Source organism: Tyto alba, unplaced genomic scaffold (genome assembly GCF_018691265.1).
Source record: "Tyto alba isolate M040663 unplaced genomic scaffold, T.alba_DEE_v4.0 Super-Scaffold_2, whole genome shotgun sequence".
NCBI lineage: Eukaryota > Metazoa > Chordata > Aves > Strigiformes > Tytonidae > Tyto > Tyto alba.
The window spans coordinates 39,537,212-39,559,471 of NW_024881282.1; the positions used below are offsets into that span (position 1 = coordinate 39,537,212).

The window sequence follows — 22,260 nt, forward strand, 5'->3', positions numbered from 1 at the left end:
TTGGGTGCAGTTTCATACCCTGCACTCCAGCCTCGCTGTCCTGTCCAGGAAGGTCAGATTTCCAGTTTCCATATTCAAGAAGTTGGTTTATTTTGAATTAGTCAGTTTCTTTATGGGACTTTCCCTTTAGTGCTTGCAGCTTTGTGTTGATGTGAATGGTTCACGTTAGTAATTGACATTACACAGAACAGTTTTAAGGACCCAAGTTTGCATTTTTGCAGTGATATGTTCTGTTTTGTTTCTCGTGGTATTCTTTCCAGTTTCCTTTCCTTCCACCTCATTCTTCGTGTAAGCTGATAAATTTAGGCTATGTTTTTCTTTTGTGCACTTTCTCCTACTATTCTGTTACAGAAACTGGTGAAAACATACAGAAATCTATGTTTAAAAATCAGGAAGGAGTAGTAGTAAATGAGGCAGAGCTTGCTTTATTAGCATCTGTTACCGCCCAGCACCTACCACTGAGTCAAACAGCCATCAGACCCTGGATGTCAGCAGGGTTTACGTTGAACCTAATGCCACAGAGTGCTATCTTGTTAGTGATAATTTAGCCAGGCAAACAAAATCAGACATGTTCTTTTTATGGTTATTACTATTTTTCTTATTCTTCCTTACACTAAGTTCACTTCCTTACGAGCTCTCTGAGATGCAATAAAATAGTAACAAAACAAAACAACCACCCAAGAAGAATTCTGAAGTATTTCCTGTCACAATTTGTCACAAATTTCCTGTGTATTATATACTTGATGAAGCAATATCTCACATTTGAGGTTCATTTCTCCTTAGATTTTTCAAAACTGGTTTTATGTCACAAGTATTTGTTTTCTTTTGGTTTCACTGGTTGTGAATAGGAGCTCCTGGAATGCAGTTTTGGAATACTGTATTTGTGCTGAACAGTTTCAGCCTTTTACCAAGACTTCTGGGAGATATGAAGTAAATAAACTGCCTGTGTTTTTTTTTGAAAAAAGAATGAAAAAGCAGTTTTTATTGAGCTAGTTGATAATCTAAGCAGCATATCCATGAAATAACAATTATTGTAAAAGTATTTTGAAGAAGAAATTATTCAGAATTCATATTTTTGACTGCTTACATGAGAAAATCCCATTCACCAATAATTCTAATTTTGTGGGTTCAAAAATACTGCTACAAATATTACTGAAAAGATACTGGGAAGATTTCTTCTCATAAGTTTTTCACTGTGCTGAAGTAAATAAAAGTAAAGCGATCTGCTTGCACTTCTGGTTTCTGTGATTTGAAAAAAAAAAATTATTATATGTTTTTCTTTGAGTGGCCACAGCTACTGTAGATATTGGCAATAACTTTCTTGACCTACTGGCAGTGAAGTCATTGCATTGTTGATTGATGGTAGTAGATGTGCTGGGAAAATGTGACTCCTAGTCCCAAAAAATAGATTAAACCTTTGAATTCTTAATATCAGTATTTCATTGATTACACTTGGCTCCTTGTCTTTTCACAGAATCTCAACATCAAATCTGACAAACTATGTTTATGTTGGGGAGCGGGTAGAGAACATCCACTATCTGTGGTCTTTGGTATTTCTTCTGGGTCCAAAATAGCCTTTGGACTCAATCTCATCTAAAATCCCTGAAAACCCCTCTTTATTTAATTGATGAATGAATTCCATAATTTGGGTCATTTCTGTCCCAAACACAAAAAGTCACTTGATTCAGTGCTTCAAATTGATGCTTCCTTAAACTGTGTTGCAATTCAAGAGACTGACTGAAAACCAACATGGATTTATGGAGTGAGAGGTAGCAGTGATCCTTTGTAGTGGTTGGGTCTGGAGTTTATATTTTCATTACTGCTTCGAACAGAATAAAATATTCTTTGATGACCCTTTCCTCAAATTTAACAGAATAGTAATCGATTAATTGTGATTTAATGTTCTCAGTAAAATAACAACAACACTCAAGTATAAAGGAAAAATGTAGTATTCAGGTGCAAGCCATTCTGCAGAAGGCAGAAAAAAATGCACTTTCTGCATCACAATGAAATTATATTTATGCCTGTCAGTTGAGTGGGGGAATTATGATGGTTTTATATATTTATAAGGAAAACTGGTATAGATAACTCATCCCAGCTGTTAGAACAGTCTTTTTGGTTACAGTAATTGAGGCTTATTTATAAAGGTGTTGAAATAGCATGCTGCAAGGATGCTATAGGTTTCTTTTGATGGATGCATATGCTGGTGTTTTGGTTCAAGACCTTAGAGGTCCACAGGGCTGTAACCAAACAACAAAATTCTCTAAAAAGTTATTCTCTGATTTGGGTTGGTTTATTTTTTTCTATTTGCTTTTACCTCTAGCAGTCTTGTTGTATGTTATAATTCTGTAGAGGATCCAGTTGGCTTCAACTGTGCTCACTCTGTCATTTGACAAAAATTCACTGAAATTTGATACAGGAACCTTCAGAAAACAGTCCACATGGTATTTGATACTAAAATCGTACATTAAGTACATGCATACAGGGTTGCATATTAAATGCTTAAATTCTCATTGGCATAAGCAAATGTTTTTCAATTAATTTGCTTTGTGTGTCATGAAGTAGCACACTTAAAATATGCAAGGAAAGAATACTGTAAGAGTGGATTTTTAATTTTTTTTTTTTTACATTAAACTTGTCATGAAGTTGAACTGTGTTGCATGGAGGGTTTTATGATGTAGCATTTTAGATCTCATTAAGCATTCTCCAGTGAACAAAAGTACTATGACTTATTAGTGAACAGCTTGTGGTTGCAGCTGACACGTCTTGCTGGTACTCGCTAAAACTGGTGAGAAGACTAATTCAGACCAATGCTTACACAAGAGAGCAAAGCTTTTTCATCTGATCTGTAGTGGATTGTTTGGGCTGTGAGACTGATGTCTGTAGACTTAGAAGAACAATTCTTTTTCTGCATGAGGCTGTAACAAAATTTTGTTGATGGAATTTAACGATATTAATTCTTTAAAGATAAGCTAAAATTTCAGGGAGAGGTAGAAAGCTTGTTGTCTGCTGCCATATGGTAAATACATACCTTAAGTAATGATTGGTCTCTAAATGTCACATCAGTAAACTGAAGAACCAAAGCAGTAACAATTGGTATATAATGATGCAACTTGGCAATATAGTTTGTCATCCACTGACTACCTGCTCCTGACAGAGCTAGCTTCCTTCTCTTGGCTCCTAAACTTACGTCAGCAGATAATTACTCAGTTTGTTCTGAAGGGATAGTTTTTTGCCAGTTGACTTTCTTATACCACGTCGCTGTGTCATTTGCTTAGAGCTTGTTCTCCAAAAAGCAATGGGAACATATGGCCACAGGCAGTGAAATACCAGGTTTGGAGTAGTTGGCTGTTAGATTAGCTAAATGAAACATACCGGGAACAGTGAACTGAGGCTGATGCTATCATCAGACCGAGGCTGATACTATCATGGTTTTCCCTACCAGTTTTTCTGACAAAAGAGTTGGTACACTGCTTCACTGTCAGAAGCCTGAATCTTTCTTGTCTTGCTGCAGATGTGAGTGCAGTAGCAGCCTGAAACAGCCTAGCAGTTGAAAAATCGATGGCATTTGTAGCCCAGTAGATTTGAGAAAGATCTATTGTTGCTACTGCAGCAAGAAAGAAACAGTCTGTAAATTGGGACATTTGTTAAAGGATAAAACTAAAAGTAGTCTCAGTTTTTCTTTTTTTTTGTAGCATAGTGAGAATTGGACTCGGGAAGACCTCAACAAATCCTTCCCTGGGGCAATTTCCTATTGTTACTCTGTTTCGTGAAAAATATTGGTGTTTATTGTCTAGATGTGCTATATAAGTCAAAGACATAATGACTTGAGTCATGAGAAGACAGATGTGAATATTTCAAATTGCTTCCTTTTAGAGCAGTTTTAACATATGGAGTTCAAACATTCTATATCCTGAGTTAGAATCATCTTTATTTCACTTCAGTGAAATTTACTGAAGTATGTAGTGCAAGTTGGCAAAAAAATAAATGGTGAGTTAAGGAAAAACAGAAGTTGTTGATTTTAATATCTGATTTAAAGTGCAAAAAGTTAACAGTGTTGCTTTCACAAATAATACGTTCATTCTGCAGAATAATTTACTTTTTTTGACAGTGTTTAAGAGAAGCAAAAATGGATCTGTTTACCAAGAATGACACTTTATGAAAAGTGTCACAGTATGACACTAAAGAGTATTATATGGGCCAAGTCAAGTAATTAGAAAGAGCAATAGCTGGTAAGTTTGTGTTACGGAGAATAGGAGATGAGAAGAGGATAAGTAGCAAAGGAATAAAGTTGTTTGAGTCAGATGTGAAAAACAGAATGTGGTAACAGAATTCTGGTACTAAACTCTTGTGAATGGTTTACTGTGGGTGGCAAGTCAAGAAGCTGGTATTTGCAACAGTGTTTTGGGCCATCCAAAAGGGGACCAGAAGTAAAGAAATAAAGTAAATTTGGGATTTTTGACTTTTTACTTCCAAGAATGTGTGAAAGGCAGGTGTTTTGTTTTCATTTTTGATTTAAATTGGAAGACATGTTTATTTACTTATAATGTTAAATTATTCAGCTCACAGGACCTGCAGGATTTAAGTTGAAACACCTGCCTCCTTTTCTTGTTCACAAGCCTGAGCAGTCGGTGATAGACAGAACATCCACATCAAGTATATATGGTAAAGATTAGCAAAAGTTGGAGTAGTTTATCTCCACAGAAAAGAAAGTGATATTATTGTCATTATTTCTTACGTGCTTATCTTCTATCAAGCAGATAAAGGACAAGTGTGGTTCTCATTTCAGACAAATTATAAAAATAGTATGCGTTTCTCAACTAGTAATACCAGTAATAAAGCAAGACTGAGAATAAGCATTGCAAATTCAGATAGAAAATGTGGGTTTAAGTTGTAGAAGGAGGGGGGAAATGCCACAGGCATTCTGGTTACCCTGGCAAGTCAAATGGTGCTTGGATATGTTCTCCAGAATATATTGTGGATCCAAAAATACCTCATTAAGCAACATAGAGTTAACTGTAGCCATTTGAGCATTTAACAGTACTGTGTTTACTGAACACTGATCTATTTTGTTGCAAAAGATTATTTTACCTGAGGTACTTTGTTGTCCCTGAAAGCCCAAGGTTTTGCATTCCAGTAAACCTTTACTTGTTAAGAGTTACAAAGGAATGCAGCCAGATTCCCTCTGCATAGTTGAGGGTCTGTGTATACCACTTAACACACCTGTTGTGTTTAAAAAAGGATACGTATAGCACAGTTACTCTAATTTCCTACCTTTAAAAAAATGAAACAAAAGTTTAGAAGATTGATAAAGGGATGCAAAATTAGTGTTAAAAATAGACATTTAACTTTGTAGTGTTGATAAGCTCTAAATTGTAAGTATCAAAAATTAGAGTGTAGGGAAAACTATCTGTCCTGCCATTAATTTTACATGCTTCCTTATTACTTCTTTAAACAGCATTGTAGCAGGATCTTGTAACAGCCTGGATTTTTAGCAGCCTGCTAATAATTTCCATTAAAAAAAGTTTCTTGGTTTTAGTTGTTTTCCTTGGTTTAAGGTTTTATTTATTTCTTTCTGAGAAATAGTAACACATCATTAGATTCAGTTGGTCATTGAAATTAGTGTGGACAAAGTCTTCTGTCTAGAAAGTGTCTTTTTTTTTTTTATGGTTTCGAGGAATTCCACAGAGATTTAGGAGAATTAGAGATTCTTAAAAATCACCGTTTCCTGCTGTTACTTGCACTCCAGCCTGTCATCATGCCAAAATAGCAGCAAGCCATGGGGTTTGGAAGGGCAGGTTTTGCTGCCGTGAGAGCAGCAATAGCAAGAGCAGGGCGGGATGTCTGCACCAGCAGCGTGAGGGAGCGGAGGTGGCAGTTGCATCTACCACGCCGCTCCGGGCTTCATAGGCGAAGGCCAGCCTCTCCGTAGAGGCTGGTCAGCACCAGCAGGGAAATGGGAAATGGTTGCCTCCCCCAGGCTCGACAGCCAACCAAGCCGGCCAAAGTGCTGTTCTGTACCATAAAAGCTGGGGGGAAGGGCGAGGAAAGGGGGACATGTGTGGCTACAGTGTTTGTCTTTCCTTTCCCAAACCGCTGCCAGGCCTGCTGAGGCCCAGCTTTCCGGGAGGCGGCCGTACATCTGCTTGCCAGTGGGAAACAGGAGATCGGCCCCTTTTGCCACTCTGCTTAGGCACACAGCTTTTGCTTTCCGTATTAAACTGTCATAACCTGCACCCCACAAGTCTCCTCACCGTCCTTCCATCTTCCCTGCATCCCACAGGAGCAGGGAAGGAGCACCGCGCTCAGCGGGGTGCGGGCTTGGCTGTTCGCCGGGGCCAGCCCACAGCACGGGAATAAGTCTCTTGCTGCCGTCAGCTGAACAGGTTGCCTAAGTGTCAGCAGACTTGCCTGGTCTTGAACACTCGGGGCTCAAAATTGGTTGCTGTATGGTAGGGTTCTTGCTTTTCTTTTTAATCTAATCTCAGTTAAATTAACTGGGTTTTTCAGCTGTATCAAACTCACGTAATTTTGGTTTCCAGTTTTTCTATTTAGCCACTAGGAAATGTTGTGCTTCTCTCATGAATGTCTAATGAATCCCTTTTCATGTTGCTGTATAGCATTTAATTATGATTGCTTTCTTTTCCCAAGAGGTGGTTGCTTCAATTATTGCAAAAGCTGGGAGGAATTAAGGTGGTACAGGCAAACATAGCATAATAATTTCTGTCTTTCACATATTTGGGTTTGCAGCCTATATGAGTTTCTTTAATTTTGCCCATTTTAGGCAGTTAGGTAAAGGGTATTTATAATACAAAGACAACTTTATATATGTAACTTCATATAGATAATCGTTCAAATATTGCTGTTATGAAAGGCTTCTGACTGGTAGGTAACAATTTCAATATATGGTTTTAAAGAAGTAGTCTTGGCTTGGTTGACATTTCAACACAGCCAAATATGCATGAGTATTGCAAGTAGGATAGTAACGTAGATTGTTAGGACGAAAAAAAAATCTGTAAAGTACCTGCAGCAGTTTCCATGAAATCATTGTTTTCCTCTCAGAAAATAAACATTCTTCAACTCTGAAAAGTTAAGGAGAATGGATAGTGTTTTGATTTCATTTACAACGTGACGACAATTTAGGCTTCCAGCACTAAATACTCATTTTTTGAGGGGGGAAGAAAAGAGTGATTGCTATCATATATTGTCCATTATATTACAAATAGAAATAGAAAAATTATATCAAAAATAGGTATTATAATGGTGAAAAAAGTTCTCTTCCTACTTTTTCCCTCAGGTTGTGTTGTAGGTTGGTTGGTTGGTTTGGTTTGGTTTTGTTGTTGGGGTTTTTTTTGGTTTTTTCTTGGTTTTTTTTTAAACAGACATTGCAGAGGGGTGAGGCTTGTTGTTGTATACTTAAAGCAGACTACTGTTTGTGGGTTTTTTCCCAAAACTGGAATAGATTTTGGCCTTTGCATTAGTAAGTACTTGCATTCAAACAATATCTGTATTATGCACTGTGGAGCGCCAAATGTAAGTTTACAGCTTAAGCACGATGTAGAACTGGAGATGTCACATGGATCTCTGAAGTAAGTCATGGGGGTTTGACAATTGCCTATGGCAAAAATGGCATAGGCAGTGCTTTTGAGAATGAAGGAAGGGGAATTCTGTATTAGAATCACAACTAGCTGCCATTACAATATTTTCTGTTACTTTTAATATTGTTATCTCCAGTTTTTGTAGTAGCTGGGTAGAGAAATAATAAATCCTTAGTAGCTGTAAAGCATCTTAGACTTTGTTTCCCTTCCTCTCCATTTGAAAAGGTATGTGTTTATTGATGGCAGGCACTGTGCACAGTTAATGGCATAATTTTCAAATTGCCATCACAGTTTATAGGCTGCCTTTGCTTTTTTCTTGCTACATATCCAGCAACTTTGTATGCTTGGAAATGCTGCTTGAGGCTGTGGAGCTAGGTGTGAAGCACCACTTCGGCTGCCCCAGGTATGAAGGCTGTGGGAGGAGAGAACACAGAGTTGGAGAGCTCTAGAGTACAGTCGACTCACTATTTCACGAGGCTTTTGAGTTGTGGTCCATGATTTCAGTATACCTATAAACACACTTTGATAATATGGAACAGAAAGAAGAGAGTGCTACAGCAGGTTTCAATGCCGTAGAGTTAATAGATAGGAGAAAACTATTTTGCCACAGGGCATAAAGGATAATGATGATACCTACTGTGTTTGGGAAGTTATACTGAAAAACGTAGGCCAGTGCTCTTTTCTTCTGCTGTCTTGGAATTTGTCAAATTTCTGTTTTATTTTATGTTCTTACAACTGAACAAAAAGATGTAGGATATTGCCCAACTGTTGATCTGGGATTACAATAGGAAGGTGGAGTAGTGGCTTGACAGTGGTCTTCTTCCTGCCACCCCTGTATTGTTCCAGGGGTTCCATGGTTTCCTGCTGCAGGGAGGTAACCCAGCTGCTTTCTTTAAGGCAACATGGAGCTCTTTCCTTTGTGCTCTGTTTTGATGAGCTACCTGAATTTTCTGAGGAATACATTAAATTATGGAGTGAATTTATCTATTTATTTGGTTTTAGTAATCTGAAGCCCTCTGCAATAGGGGAGAGACATTTCGCTTTTCAGATGACACTAACCTCACTGAATTTGAGTTGCCTATTACAAAAATGGCATTAGCAGAGCCTGTCAAAAAGAAGGAAGATTCCTTAGTGGAAAACACTCTTTCACTGTTGGGATTCCTACTCCTAGCTCCTGTTACAATTAATTAGTTCCTCCACTCTCCCGAAAACCACACAGGCAGTTTTAAAATTGCCAGTGTTTTGAAAAATCTGTAACACTAAAGTTGAAAATTAGTAAAGAAACTGAAAGCTGCCAAAACTGAGGCATCCTTTTGTTTTCTTTTAATTGAACTTCAAAATGTTGGTCAAAGCTGCTGTTATGTGAACAATGCTTCTTTTGTTTAAAGACAATTTAAAAAATCTGTACAAAATAAGAAATACAGGCCCTGATTTTTCCAGTTATGCAGAGAAGCTGATGTTGAGCAGCAAGATAGAAGCTAACAGCCTTTGTGCTCTGTATCTAAGGAGGTGTGAGAAGCAGAAGGAAAACAGGAGGGTCAGCTGCCGCAAGTTAAAGCTTTTTTGGCGCGTCTCCAAAAACTTCTGCCTATATCCAGTGGCCATGGTGAATAGCACATGTAGATCAGTCATCTGGGGGATGTATATTAGCACTTCAGCTAATTGCCAAATTACATTCATTTTTTAACTATATGGTTTTTAACTGGTATTTTTTTCTCAGCTGTTGCTCCAGGCGCATGTACGGACCATGCATATACGTGGTTTGAATACATTATCAACAGTGAAAACTTAGCAGGTTGTCCACCAAGATCTCAAGTCCTGAAAAGTCTGATGATCCAGTTCTTTGGCAGCCTAAGCCAATTTAGCTGCTGGCTTCTCGGGCTTGCCCTGCTGCCTCCCTTGCCCCGTGTTCAGACCGTGAGCTTGTCTGACCTGACACTGAACCTGTTCGGAGCACAACGCTGGCAGGAAGCGGTGCACTTTGCCTGAGATAGTTTCTTGATGATTTAGCATGCTGAAGTAGTTCAAAGCTGATGCAAAGACAAGAGTAGAAACACATGGCCAAGCCTGAGGGGAACCGAATGGGGATGTAGCTGCCAGTGTTTAGGTTAGCTCAGGATGCCCAGAACTCAAAGCTGGAGGAGATAGGTAAGATAGAATAGGATAATATCAAAAAGAGCTTACTGCCCTCAGGTCAGTATTGATTAAGTCTGAGGTCCACCAGCAGAAATCTGGAGTTTTCCTCTTCTGCTGGAGAAAGGTGTGAAAACGGTGCTGGTTCCAGAGATGTCCTCTTAACTTCAGAGTAGAATCCATGGGGGTGGATTGTATAGTTTGATGCTGAGTGTAGTTTTCTTTACTAGGGTAAATTACCTGTACTGCAAAACAATTCCTGCTGTTCTGGAAATTACTTCCCATTTTTTGTGAATCTGGATGTGTTGCCCTTACAGCTCTGTGGTGGTGACTGGCTGCTTTAAGAGAAATTTGGTATTTTGTTTTCTGGCATGTTTGAGATTAAAGCCGAACTAAAAATAGAAAATTGATGAGAATGTGCCACTGCCCCCCCAAAAATACTTTTTTCATGTTTATTGAAAGGTGAAGTAATTTTGTTTCCCTCTTGTCTTAGAAATTATGCATGTTGTTGTTGGAAAAATTTACTGATGAAAACTAGAATCTGTTATGGGGAAAACTGCATTTATATAATGGCAGTTTCATTTTCTAAAGATCGCATACTAAAGAGCTTGAAACAGAAAAATGCATTAACATTTGTAATAGTTTGGCTCAATAACAGTGATTCTGTTTTGTAAAACTGGAAAAATGGAAACTGAAGCAAGGTTGTAACTTTCAGTAGTCAGTGAAAGGGAGAGTGATATATTTTGAGTCATGGAGATATGTTGGTATTCTAATATAATTATTGTACGAAAAGAAATGTATTTATCAGCCTCTGAATTCTCAGTTTCTAATATTCTAGGTATGTGTAAGTATTCAAGTAAACTCAGTACATTTATCCGCAGTGTAATTAATTATATTTTGTTATTTCATTCCTCTTGTTAAAGTAATGAGTTTGTAAAGCACGGAATTTTTGAGCCTGTTATCTGAGCAATTTGAAGTATTATTAGAAGATAATGTTTTTTCAAACAACATCTGTGAAATTACTTATTTTTCATTTGTGTAAATAGTTCAGTTTTAAATAGCAACACTGTAGTAACAGTTAACACTACAGATATGAAAAAGATTTTTCAGGAAATTCTGAATTACACTTGACCCTTCTTCGCTTAACATTATTTACTGCAGGATTTGAACAAGCGTTTGTCCCTGCCTGCTGACATCAGGATACCTGATGGCTATCTTGAAAAGCTGCAAATTAACAGCCCACCGTTTGATCAGCCAATGAGTCGACGTTCTCGTAGAGCATCACTGGTAAGTGTAATGCATCTGCCATGCTAAACCAACCTCTCAGTTCTTCAGGTTCTGAATCAGTGTATACACTGAAATTCAGGACATAAAAGCCAAGATGTAAATACAGTTGAATTTCAGTGTGTACCTGTCAAAATCCATTGAAGAATTTCACCCTTTCTTTCATTTTTCTTCTGCAAACTTGGCCCTGTCATTTCCCAGTGAAGGTCTTGACCCATTGAAATCAGTGGCTAAACTGAACTGCCAAACTGCGTACTAAATTCTGCTTTTTAGAGCAGGGATGACCTGTTTGAGCAAATAGACTGTGTAGTCCTAGGTCAAGGCTTGGGCTCTCATGTGACATAGTAGGAAGGCCCTAAAGCAGCATAATATGAAGGCAAGTCCTCCTGTTTTGTCTGTATTTGATAACAAATTTTCTTTCTCAGAATTGCTGTTGAGATGATAGATATTTTATTTTTCTTTAAAAAGCCTATGTGGATTCCTAAAAATATGAATTAATATATTCAGATATATCTGCTTAGATTATTGGGTTATGTTAAAAATAAGTCTTTCCATGGAGATGTCAGAATGAGGATTCCTATACTGTAATTAGAGTACAAATGCTAGAAATCCTGGACACTCATATAAATTATGCACATCCATGAAATAGTACAAAACATTTTTTTTCTTATTTTTACAAAAATGATTAAGTTTCAATTATAATTTGACCTATGAGTTTTCTTGGTGTTAATCAAGGTCTTAAAGAGCTGCTAGACCATTTACTAACTTCCTGAGCAAATTCATTGGCAAGAAATTCTTTGCACAGAAAAAATAGATAGGTTTATAGGTTTGTTCTTTTTATGGGTTTAATGGCTTATTTGCTGAAAAATAAATATGAAAGTACATGTGGTGAATTAGTTTTATTAACTGTGAAATAACTTTATTTTATTCTTTGTGAATTAATAATGTCTATAACAAAGCAATAGTGTGGTTTTATCATGTATTTTTCCCCTGAAAAATTACAATTTAGTGTGCTAGACTAAAGCTCTGATCTGCATGTGGCCTTTTACAAGAACAGTATTAAAAGAAGAGAAGATTGGATTAAAGCACTGGAAGTAATAATAATGTAGCAAGCTTCAATATTTGTGCCAGAATTTTGTAGCTCATTAACCACTTAATTACTGACACAGCATTGAACTGAGGAATAGACTTCCCCACACCTTGTCTTTTCAGATGCTGGTGAAGCACCTTTTCAGTGTCAGAATAGAGTATTTGGGGGCTGGGGGCGATTTTCCTGTGTATGAATTCCCTTGCTCATTTGATGGTGAGCCCTGAGAGAACCTGAAGTTCTCTCCTCTTTACCTTCTAGAAGACAGACAGAAAAACAGTGCCCTCTAATGAATATGGTGTGTGTATGGAACCAGCTTTCTGTCACAAGGTTGTTTTGTTTTGCCTTTTAAAAATGCTTTTAGGGCTTGTAAGTCTGAAATTAAACCTACCAGCAGTGCTGTGGTATGCAGACATGCATTTGCTGCGTTGTCCTTTCATGATTTCAAACTAACATTTAAAAAAAATTAATTCAAAGACTTATTCTAAGATTTGTCATTGAAATCTTGCTAGCAGACTGTTAATTACAATATATGAATATTGTGATCTCCTTCAAAGGCATGCCTCTTTTCAAGGCTTAGTAGGAATCAAAGGAAAAAGGCTATGAAAAGTATCAAGTGAGGACTTGTTATACTTTGTCTGGTGTTTTTCTTTGAAACACAAGAAAAAAAATAGCTTTTACAATAGTTGTATTTTGTGAATACATGTACAGTATTGCATGCACAGTAGCATAGGTTTAACTCTTATGCACCAGCCATTAGAAGAGACCATAAATACGGTGCATCAGTGTTTCTGTGTAAGTCAAGATAGATAGATGTGTACTGCAAAACAAAATAAAATAGTTCAGAAATTATTTTGAAGGAAAAATGAAATTGATCTTGGTGAGGAATGTAAAAATCAGTTTTTCTTACAGGTGGTAGACAAACAAAACGTGGTTTAAAAATTAAACACGTTGAAAGGCAGGTCTTGAAAAATATCTGTCCTGTGTATGTAGGAAATACTATATGATTTTATTGTCTAAAGAAGATATTATTAGTCTTGATGAACACCATTGAGAGGTTTCTTAGAAATCACACTTTTAAGTTGTACTCCAGGCTGTCTGGCAATAACAAGGCCAGTGGCTACCAGTTCTCCTTTAGTTTCTCCTATAAACTAAGGAGCCTATCTTTTTAATTCTAATACCATCTGATACTCACTTCAAGATATGTTTGAGTAGGTCAAAATGCACTTTGGAAACATAATATTTATTTTACTAACATTGTACCTATATCAGTGGTATGTTTGTAATCTCACTAGAGCTACAAAGGTTGTCATATATCAACTCTACTTGTATTTTGTGTTAAACAGCTTGGCTTTAAGAAGCTCCTAAATATGCTTAATGCTAAAGTATCCTTATGCAGTTTTAAAACACTTCTATTCTGACACTAATTTAATAAAGCAGAAATACTATGTTAACATAATTATGTACCCGTTTTTTCTTAGGTACGTCAAATATGTTTATAGACAAGATCTTATACTTACTTCACATCTATTTTCATGCATATGTTCTGAAAATTAAGTATTAATCCAACTTTTCTTAGTATACCTTCATATTATATTGTTGTCAAATCTTAATACAGTCAGCAGTATTTATGTTACACTGTGTCAACATGAAATAATATACAACTTCAATATCCATCGGATTTTAGGAGCAAATCAGTGTATTCTGACTTGTGGACATAGGTGCTGAAGCCAGTCGAGGGTCAAAATATTGTTCCTTAGAAAGAAATAGCAAGTGGAGAGCTATGTTTGAAAGTGGAAGGAGGAGGAGGTGATGCTAGGGAGAAAACATGACTTTTTTGACTTGGTAAACGTTTAGTTGTTAGTAAAGCAAAACCCCATGAAGCCTATGGATTTGGAAGGTTGACAGGGTACAGGCTTATATGCACTTTGTAAATTGGTTTAAAAATTCATATGTTTTATGTGTCTACTTTTATCATTCTTTACACTGTAAGAACAATATAAAGCTTTGGTATAATTGACATGGTCTTACACAAAAATAGCTGTAAGAGATAACCGTATTAAACATAAGAGTAGCAGTGGATTTGAACAGGAAAAGAGTAATGATGTTAGTTTTCAGAAAAAGGTGCTATATTGGCAGGAAAACCCTCCTGGCTTACATTACAGAGCTAAGTTGGTGACAAAGAAGATGAATGCATACAAGTAAAATACATAAAGACTTGGAAGTTATGAGCCATGAAATGTAAATTGTTGAGACAAAGCTGAAGCTTGTGGAGGTATTATGCTTAGGGATTTTACTGACAGAGTTTTAAACTGAAAAGCATTGAGAGGACAAAATGGGAGAGGAAACCTGGAGCTATGATCTTGAATGTAGCAAATAAGTAATTTTGAAAGAAGCAGCAGCCTGTGGTTATGCTGAGCAAGAGAAAGGATAGAATAGTTTGAGATGACTTCTGTGCTTTAAGCTATAGCGACCTCATTAGTAATAATCCGATCAGAAAGTGGAGAAGAGCTAAGTGGGAAGTAGGGTAAAGTAGAATTTTGGTCTCAGTGTAACTCTGTATATAGTCCTTCCAGGATACACAGTAGACTGGCCCAGCAGGCTGAGCATTAGGTTTGGATGCTGGACACACTTATATTATAATATGCTAAATTATTTTTAAAATAGCAGAATTGTGTGGTGTTTGGTTAAGTACTATCAGGTATTTTTCTGAAACAAAGTTTAGCTTGCTCATTAAATGATGTATAAATAAAGCATTTAGTTTTAGTGATCAATTTTCCATTTCTTTTCATTGCAGTCTGAAATTGGATTTGGAAAAATGGAAACCTATATCAAGTTAGAAAAGCTTGGAGAGGTATGTTTTGAAATGATTACTACCTTGATGACAATGTCTTACGTAAAATTTTACATAAATGTTAACTGAAAATCTTCATATCCCGCAAAATATCCATTGACTTTACCTTTTCAGTAAATGAAACATTCAAAATGTGTAGGAATGTCACAACCACAGAAATGTTCTGTACTTATATAATAAAGGGGAAAGAAAAAAGAAAGCCATCACTGAGATGGGCAAGAGCAAGACTCCGTTGGCAAATGATCTGTGACTGGCTTTGTAGGCTGGTTTTGCATGCAGATAGACAAAATTATTCTGTCGATAATAAAGCTGGTTAAGTCCAGTGTCCTCCTGCCGTGAGTTAGGTGTTGGGGAACTGATGCTGGACAAGGAGCCAGCGCTTGCTGGGCGCAGGCATTAGCTATGCATGTTCTGGTAGAAAAGCCTGCACGCCTGATTTGGGCAGCCAGTCAGGTGCAGCCAAGTGAAGTACGTAGCACTGTTTACCTTGCCTTCTGGGAGGGCAGCAGTATGGCTTTCTACCTTCACGTAGCCTCAGACTTCCAGAGAAACAGTAGAATTCAGGAGGGGCCAGGTGTCAGTCCTGTCTTATTGGATTGAGGTTGGCCAACAGGATCAAAAATGGAAAAGGAGCACTGGAATGGGATGCACTGACCATTACAGAAGGAAGCAGGGCTGGTCACCATCTCTGCTGTGAATATTGCAGCCGGTCCTACATTTGCAATGTTTTAATTTCCAAATGCATTTATTTTTTATTTTGCCTCTAGTACTTGTTAGATGAATCATGAGACATAACACAGCATTGTGTATCTTTGGAGGAATGTTAGTCTAGTAGCTATCAAGTCATAGTTGGGGGTGTATATTATCTCATTTGCTTGCAAAGTATAGTGGACAACACCAGATATGTAGAATCATAGAGTCATTCAGGTTGAAAAAGACCTTTAACATCATTGAGTCCAAGTGTTAACCTAGCACTTCCAAGTCCACCACTAAACCATGTCCCTAAGTGATATATCTACACGTTTTTTAAATACCTACAGGGATGGTGACTCAACTGCTTCTCTGGGCAGGCTGTTCCAATGCTTGACAACTGTTTTGGTAAAAGAAATTTTTCCTAATAGCTAATCTAAGCCTCTCCTGGTGCAATTTGAGGCCATTTCCTCTTGCCCTATCACTTGTTACTTGGGTGGAGAGACCAACACCCATGTGGCTACAGTCTCCTTTCAGGTAGTTGTAAAGAGTGATAAGGTCTCCCCTGACCCTCCTTTTCTCCAGGCTAAACAACCCCTGTTCCCACAGCTGCTCCTCACAGGACTTGTTCTCTAGATCCATCACCAGCTTCATTGTCCTCCTTTGGACACGCTCCAGTACCTCGATGTCTTTCTTGTAGTGAGGGGCCCAAAACTAAACACAGTATTTGAGATGTGGCCTTACCCGTGCTGAGTACAGGGGCACAGTCACTTCCGTAACCCTGCTGGCCACGCTATTTTTCATACAAGCCAGGGTGCTGTTGGCTTTCTTGGCCACCTGGGCACACTGCCAGCTCATACTCAGCCGGCTGTTGACCAACACCCCCGGGTCCTTTCCTGCCGGGCAGCTTTCCAGCCACTCTGCCCCAAGCCTGGAGCACTGTATGAGGTTGTTGTGACCCAAGTGCAGGACCCAGCACTCGGCCTTGTTGAACCTCATACCATTGGCCTCGACCCATCGATCCAGCCTGGTGAGATCCCTCTGCAGAGCCTTGCAGTGCTGTACTATAACCTAGGGCAGTTTCTGTAACTTTGTTGCTTCCTCCATTTATTGGGATTAGTTGTACCTGTTTGCTGTTTTGTTAGAATTTCTTGTCGTTGTAACATGCCTTGAGAGTTTTGAATCTCTTATTCTCTAAGGGAAAAAAAAAAAAAAAAAAAAAAACAACAACAAAAAAAAAAAACCAAAACAAAACAAAAAAAAAAAAACAAAAACAAACAAAAAAAAAACACAAAAGAGCAAATTGAGAAAAATAAGCTTCACAGTATTCACTGTTCATTATGTAAACTGAAATGAAACTTTGACAACTCCCCCCCACCCAGAAATAATTCTCATATAAAATATGTAACAAAGATGAGAAGCCATCAAAAGGAGTTACATGTTTTCATAAAAGTAGTGGAAGAGTATGTCTGCAGCCTTGGGAAACATAACTGCAGCATAGTGTAGAGATACCTGAGCTAGTTTTAATCAAATAGAGACTTTTAAGAGGGTAAATGATCCCAGCAGTGAACATAACACTACCTGATCTGACTTCTTTGGTAGCTATATGATATCCAGCTTTCCATGTAATTTTCAGAGTTGTTAAGCATACGGGTTCCTTGTCTTCTGTGTGTGCTTACAAAACATTTTTGTAGCTTTACATATATCAAAGAAGACAATGTAAAAACTATTCATATCCAACATGAAATGTATTAGAACCTCAGACAGTTTTTATTTTATTTCTTAACTGTCATTTCAATGCGGGACCAATTTGTAAAAGTTTCCTTCTTTTTACATTTTGCAGGGTACTTACGCAACAGTTTATAAGGGGAGAAGTAAATTAACAGAGAACCTGGTAGCTCTGAAAGAAATCCGCCTGGAACATGAAGAGGGAGCGCCATGCACAGCCATAAGAGAAGGTGACAACCTTTTCACTACTTGGAATATCAGATACTTCTGGATTTCTTTTTGACCGGGGTACTTTTGGTACTTGGAAACACATAGGCTATGTGGGAGATTAATGATTTTGGTATCAGTTTTGATGAGGAAAATTTTTGTCTAGACATATTAAGAGTTAGTGTTTCAAATATATTCACTTTAGGGGGGTGGTTGTGTTCTCAAATGCAGTGTTATAAACGGATGATTTTATACTGAATTAGACTATTATTAATGAGTAACTTTCAGGGATTCAGAATACATTTTAGTAAATGACTATTTCTGCCTGAAATGTATAATTTAGGAAGTACTTTAAGTTTGTTACTCAAATGTCTTTTTGGTGTTTTGTTTAAATACCTTGCTTACTAACTTAATCTATGAGAGTATTATGTTCTTAAAAATACGTTTTTAATGGGAAACAAAAAAAAGCAGCTTATATGTATGAACTTGCTAGAAATGCATTTTCTGCTCATGTGTTTTGCTTTTATTTTATACTTACAATTCTCTTTTGCAGTGTCATTATTAAAAGATCTGAAGCATGCAAATATTGTTACATTGCACGATATTGTGCACACAGACAAGTCTTTGACTCTTGTTTTCGAATATCTGGTAAGTGCTTAAGCAACTAGCAAGCTTTACATTAAATTTATTGTTTCTAAGTAGCACAGACATAATAAAACTCCGTACCCTTTTTAAAAATACTTGGGCTGCTACAGGTTTCTCCTGCATCTAGAATCATTCAACTGAAAATGAAAAGTGTATTCAGTTCTTAAATTGCTGTAAAGTAGTAAATACTGTTCTGATCATTTCAGAGTTTTATTAATAGCAGCTAGTGGTGATTTACCTGAGCAAACTGTTTACTCGTACCAAAATTGTTAACGGTAAAAAAGGATAATCACATTATTATTCAAATTATATTTTTCTGTTGTGATGCAGGTTAGCTAAAGAAAAAAGTATACTTCCAACTAAACAGCACGTTCCATCTTTTTGTAACAATCTTTTCAAGCAAGTGTCCACAATTATATACCGCACTTGCTCACCCCTTGCATTCTAGACTTACCACTTTCTCACTGAAATTTTACCTGATGATATTTTCATATAATATGCTGGAATATATAAACATAGTAAGAGGATTGGAGGAAAAATTTTACTTCAAATGTAATTCAAGAATATAGCAGTTTCATGAAATACTGTGCCACACACAAGATAGTGGAGAAGGCAATAACAAATAATGTTGCCTGAGATGATGCAGCTTGCTGGAAAACATGTGAGTTTATAACCTCTGGAAAGCCAGAGTTTTCTGCATGTTCAGGCTTTTGGGTTTTTTATCTTTAAACATCTCCTGCAGAAAGCTCAGTTTTCTGATGAATTACTTCAGTTCTCACAATAAATATTAATCACGTAATCTGTTGTCCACAATTTTACTTAATAATGATGATGGTGTTTTGACAGGACAAAGATCTGAAGCAGTACATGGATGACTGTGGTAACATAATGAGTATGCACAATGTAAAGGTGAGTGTTTTTAGTGACAGTGAGTGTCTTCCAGCTTCCTCTGCTGTAAGAATTTCAGAGAACTTAATCAGGAGCTCTCTGGCTTTTGTGTTTTGTTTTGAGTTTGTTTTTTTTTTTTTTAATTTAAAAATGTAACTTCCTTTTTGACCCCTGAGCCTGGCTTAACTACATTTGACATCAGATGGAGTCATTCTTTTTGGTTTTGATGGCTTTTAAGTGTTTTAAAGCACTGAAAACAGGAGATTATATAACTTTCTATGTTTTCGTTCTCTTCCAAGTTATAGATTTAGAATTAAAAATTTCCTAGTAAATAATACATTCATAACTCTTGACCTCTTCTTGTCCTTCCATTATTTTATACTCAGTTATTAAGTCTGTAGTTTGGTATATCCTCATATAAAATTTATATATGCACGCTGAGAACAATGTAGCCTCAGTCATGAATGTGGGTTTGGATGCCACTGCCTGCCACAGAAGTAAGAAATTAAAAATACATATTTAAGAATGAGTGATGTTCATCTTTCCATTAGTATTAAAATGGAAATTATTTTCTTTAAGGCTTAATTGTCTGTTCCTTTTAACTATGGCTGTGGCCAGGTCAGGTGACTCAGTTTCCAATCTGGCCTGCTAAAACTAACTCAGGTTCAAGTGTTACCTCTCTTGTAACAAGCAGGTTTTGATTTGGAAAACTGGAATAACTCTTTATGTTCTTTAATACTTATGGCTTTATAAACACTTCCAGAGGACAATACTATCTTGAACTGAATGAAGTTGTCCAAGGAGGCTGGTTTACCAGTATCATCCTGCTGCGTTGCAGCCTGTGCTGGACTGTACCTTCAAAACCTCTTCAATAAGCCATACATAATTCATATAAGGGATGTTATTTGTATGGTAGATGTGTTTGAGAAACTCTTCCATGTCTCTCTAAAAAAATTAATTTTAAGCTGTGATCAAAAAGAACAAAACTATGAGTGTGCACACATGGTAGGAAAATTACTTTTTTTCTTATACAGTAGCTCATAGCACAAATGTGGTTGGCAATACAGTGTACTAAATACTGTGAAGTGGTGGGCTTGGTGTGCATTCCAGTGGAGTTGTCATCCTTGGTTTTGGCTTGGTTGCATGTTGTCTGTTCTTAGTTGAATTTGAATATGGGATTCAGTCTAGATTCCAGTTACTGTTTGATTAGCTTTTTCTTTTATTCTGTTGCAGCTTTTTCTTTTTTATTCTGTTGTCATATTACAGTAAATAACTCTAGGGAAAGTCATCTGCCCTTAACCTACTCTGTTGCTTCCTTTGAGAATTTGCAAAGGGAAATTCTTTAATTTGTATCTACTTCAGAGAGACAACAAAAAACATAGTTACACTTGTGTTGTTAATTAACTACAAGTTAATAAGTAGTACTTTAAGCTTTTTTTTTTTTTTTTAGAAAGCTCCAAGGAAGCTGGCTCCTATAGTAAGTGCAGTTAGAAAACAAGCAGAGGAACTGTTTTTCCTTGTTTGTCTATGGTTTAAGCTATGCCCTAAGAGCAGATTTATACAGTCAGTACCTTTGACACTGTGAAACCAGAACAGCTGCTTAACTGTGATAGCTGTAGGTGCTTACTTTACAATAACTGTGGGGGTTTGGGTCATTATTAACATTTAAGACACCTCCCTGTCATCACTCCCCTCACATTCCTCAGCTAATTTTACTCTTTTGAGTTTTAACGAAATAAAGATGTACAATATAAAGATGTGTGTCATCTCTACAGGTGCTACTGTTTCAAACAAAATTTTGAGCTAATACATTATTGTCCTGTGTGTTTCCAAAGGATCCCTGCCAACTGCGGTGAAGATCCACAATTTCTGTAGAAAAATCTGCTTTGTCTTTTTGACTAATCTTTGCAGTCCCAGTGTACACCACAGCAGTCTTGTTAGTATCACTTGGGACTGACTATCCTTGCAACAGGATGGACATGAGTAAATGGAACAAAACTTGTTGCTTCTCATTCTGCTCTATAAAAAGAAAAGAAAGAAAGAAAAAAATTGATCCCAATTCCTTTTTTCTAGAACAAATGTATCCCACGTAAGCAGACTGAGAACAGATGGATGTAACTATACCTGCTGTGTATCTGTCCAGTTTACCAAAAAGAATTTGGTGGTGCCACTTGGTACAAAAATAAACTGATGTGTTAGAAAATGATCATATAGAACATTCTAGTGTTTCTCCTCAAAAGTCCTGTTACATGCTGAATTTGCCACATTGACAAACATTGGTAAATATCCTCAGACAGTGTAGATGAGGAAATACAGCTCAAAACAGAGCTGTAATGCTCTGGGTTTTTTTTTTTTTCATTGTACATTTGATCACCTATACTGGCTGAGGACTGTTGGTGTGGTAGATGCCGGCAATGGCTACCCAGAAGTCCCATGTTCAAGATCAGACCCTTTATACATACAAAAACTGCAAAATAGCAGTTCTTAATGCAATGATACAGTAAATTTGCTTGGCTGCCTTCTGCTAAACCTTTCTTTATCCCTTACTACTTTTATGTCTATATATGTGCAGCATTAATATGCATGACAGAAGTTGCTTGCTTGGGTTGCTGTTCCAAAGGACTGAAATAAACCTGTGTGTGTCAAGGTGAGGGGATGAATATAAATGCCAGAGGCAGTTGGGCTGTTTTAGCAATACTCATTTCCCTATTTTTCCATGTGTTGTGAGCTTGTGAATCCAAGTGTATTTTTCCAAGGCATACCAAAACGTTCTTTGCATAGTTTTGCACAATTGATTAGAAAGGATGCTGAGCTCTGTTTTCAGAAGGAATTCTGTGGCAGAAGGGAATTTAAAGGTAATAGTCTCTGACTATACTCAAAGACATTAGTGTGGGGAAGAGCATTAGTAAGTGCTTACTTAAAAATAAACAGCCCTGTGGTTCTCTTCAGTTAAGCAGAACAAACTGCTCTTAAAAATCTTTGTTGTAAAGTATCGTGTTAAAGCAGTGCATTAGCATAAAGGGATTTTAAATCTGTAAACAATAATGATGATGTTCAGAGTGTGTTCCTATGGAAAAGTAACTTATTTTTGAGAAATATTTTTGTCCTGCTTACAGTACAGACACTTAACTCTACAGTGCCCAAAT

General features: G+C 37.1%; 1 protein-coding gene across 3 annotated transcripts in view; it reads left to right on the forward strand.

The window, feature by feature from the left end:
* CDK17 (cyclin dependent kinase 17) overlaps positions 1–22,260 on the forward strand; it is a 97,088-nt gene that overhangs the window by 65,565 nt on the left and 9,263 nt on the right. For all 3 annotated transcript variants that reach the window (XM_042792227.1, XM_042792226.1, XM_042792228.1), the window contains 5 exons: positions 10,893–11,018; positions 14,900–14,956; positions 17,490–17,604; positions 18,135–18,229; positions 19,073–19,135. In XM_042792227.1, the coding sequence (XP_042648161.1) occupies positions 10,893–11,018; positions 14,900–14,956; positions 17,490–17,604; positions 18,135–18,229; positions 19,073–19,135 (456 nt within the window). The remainder of the gene's footprint in view (positions 1–10,892; positions 11,019–14,899; positions 14,957–17,489; positions 17,605–18,134; positions 18,230–19,072; positions 19,136–22,260) is intronic.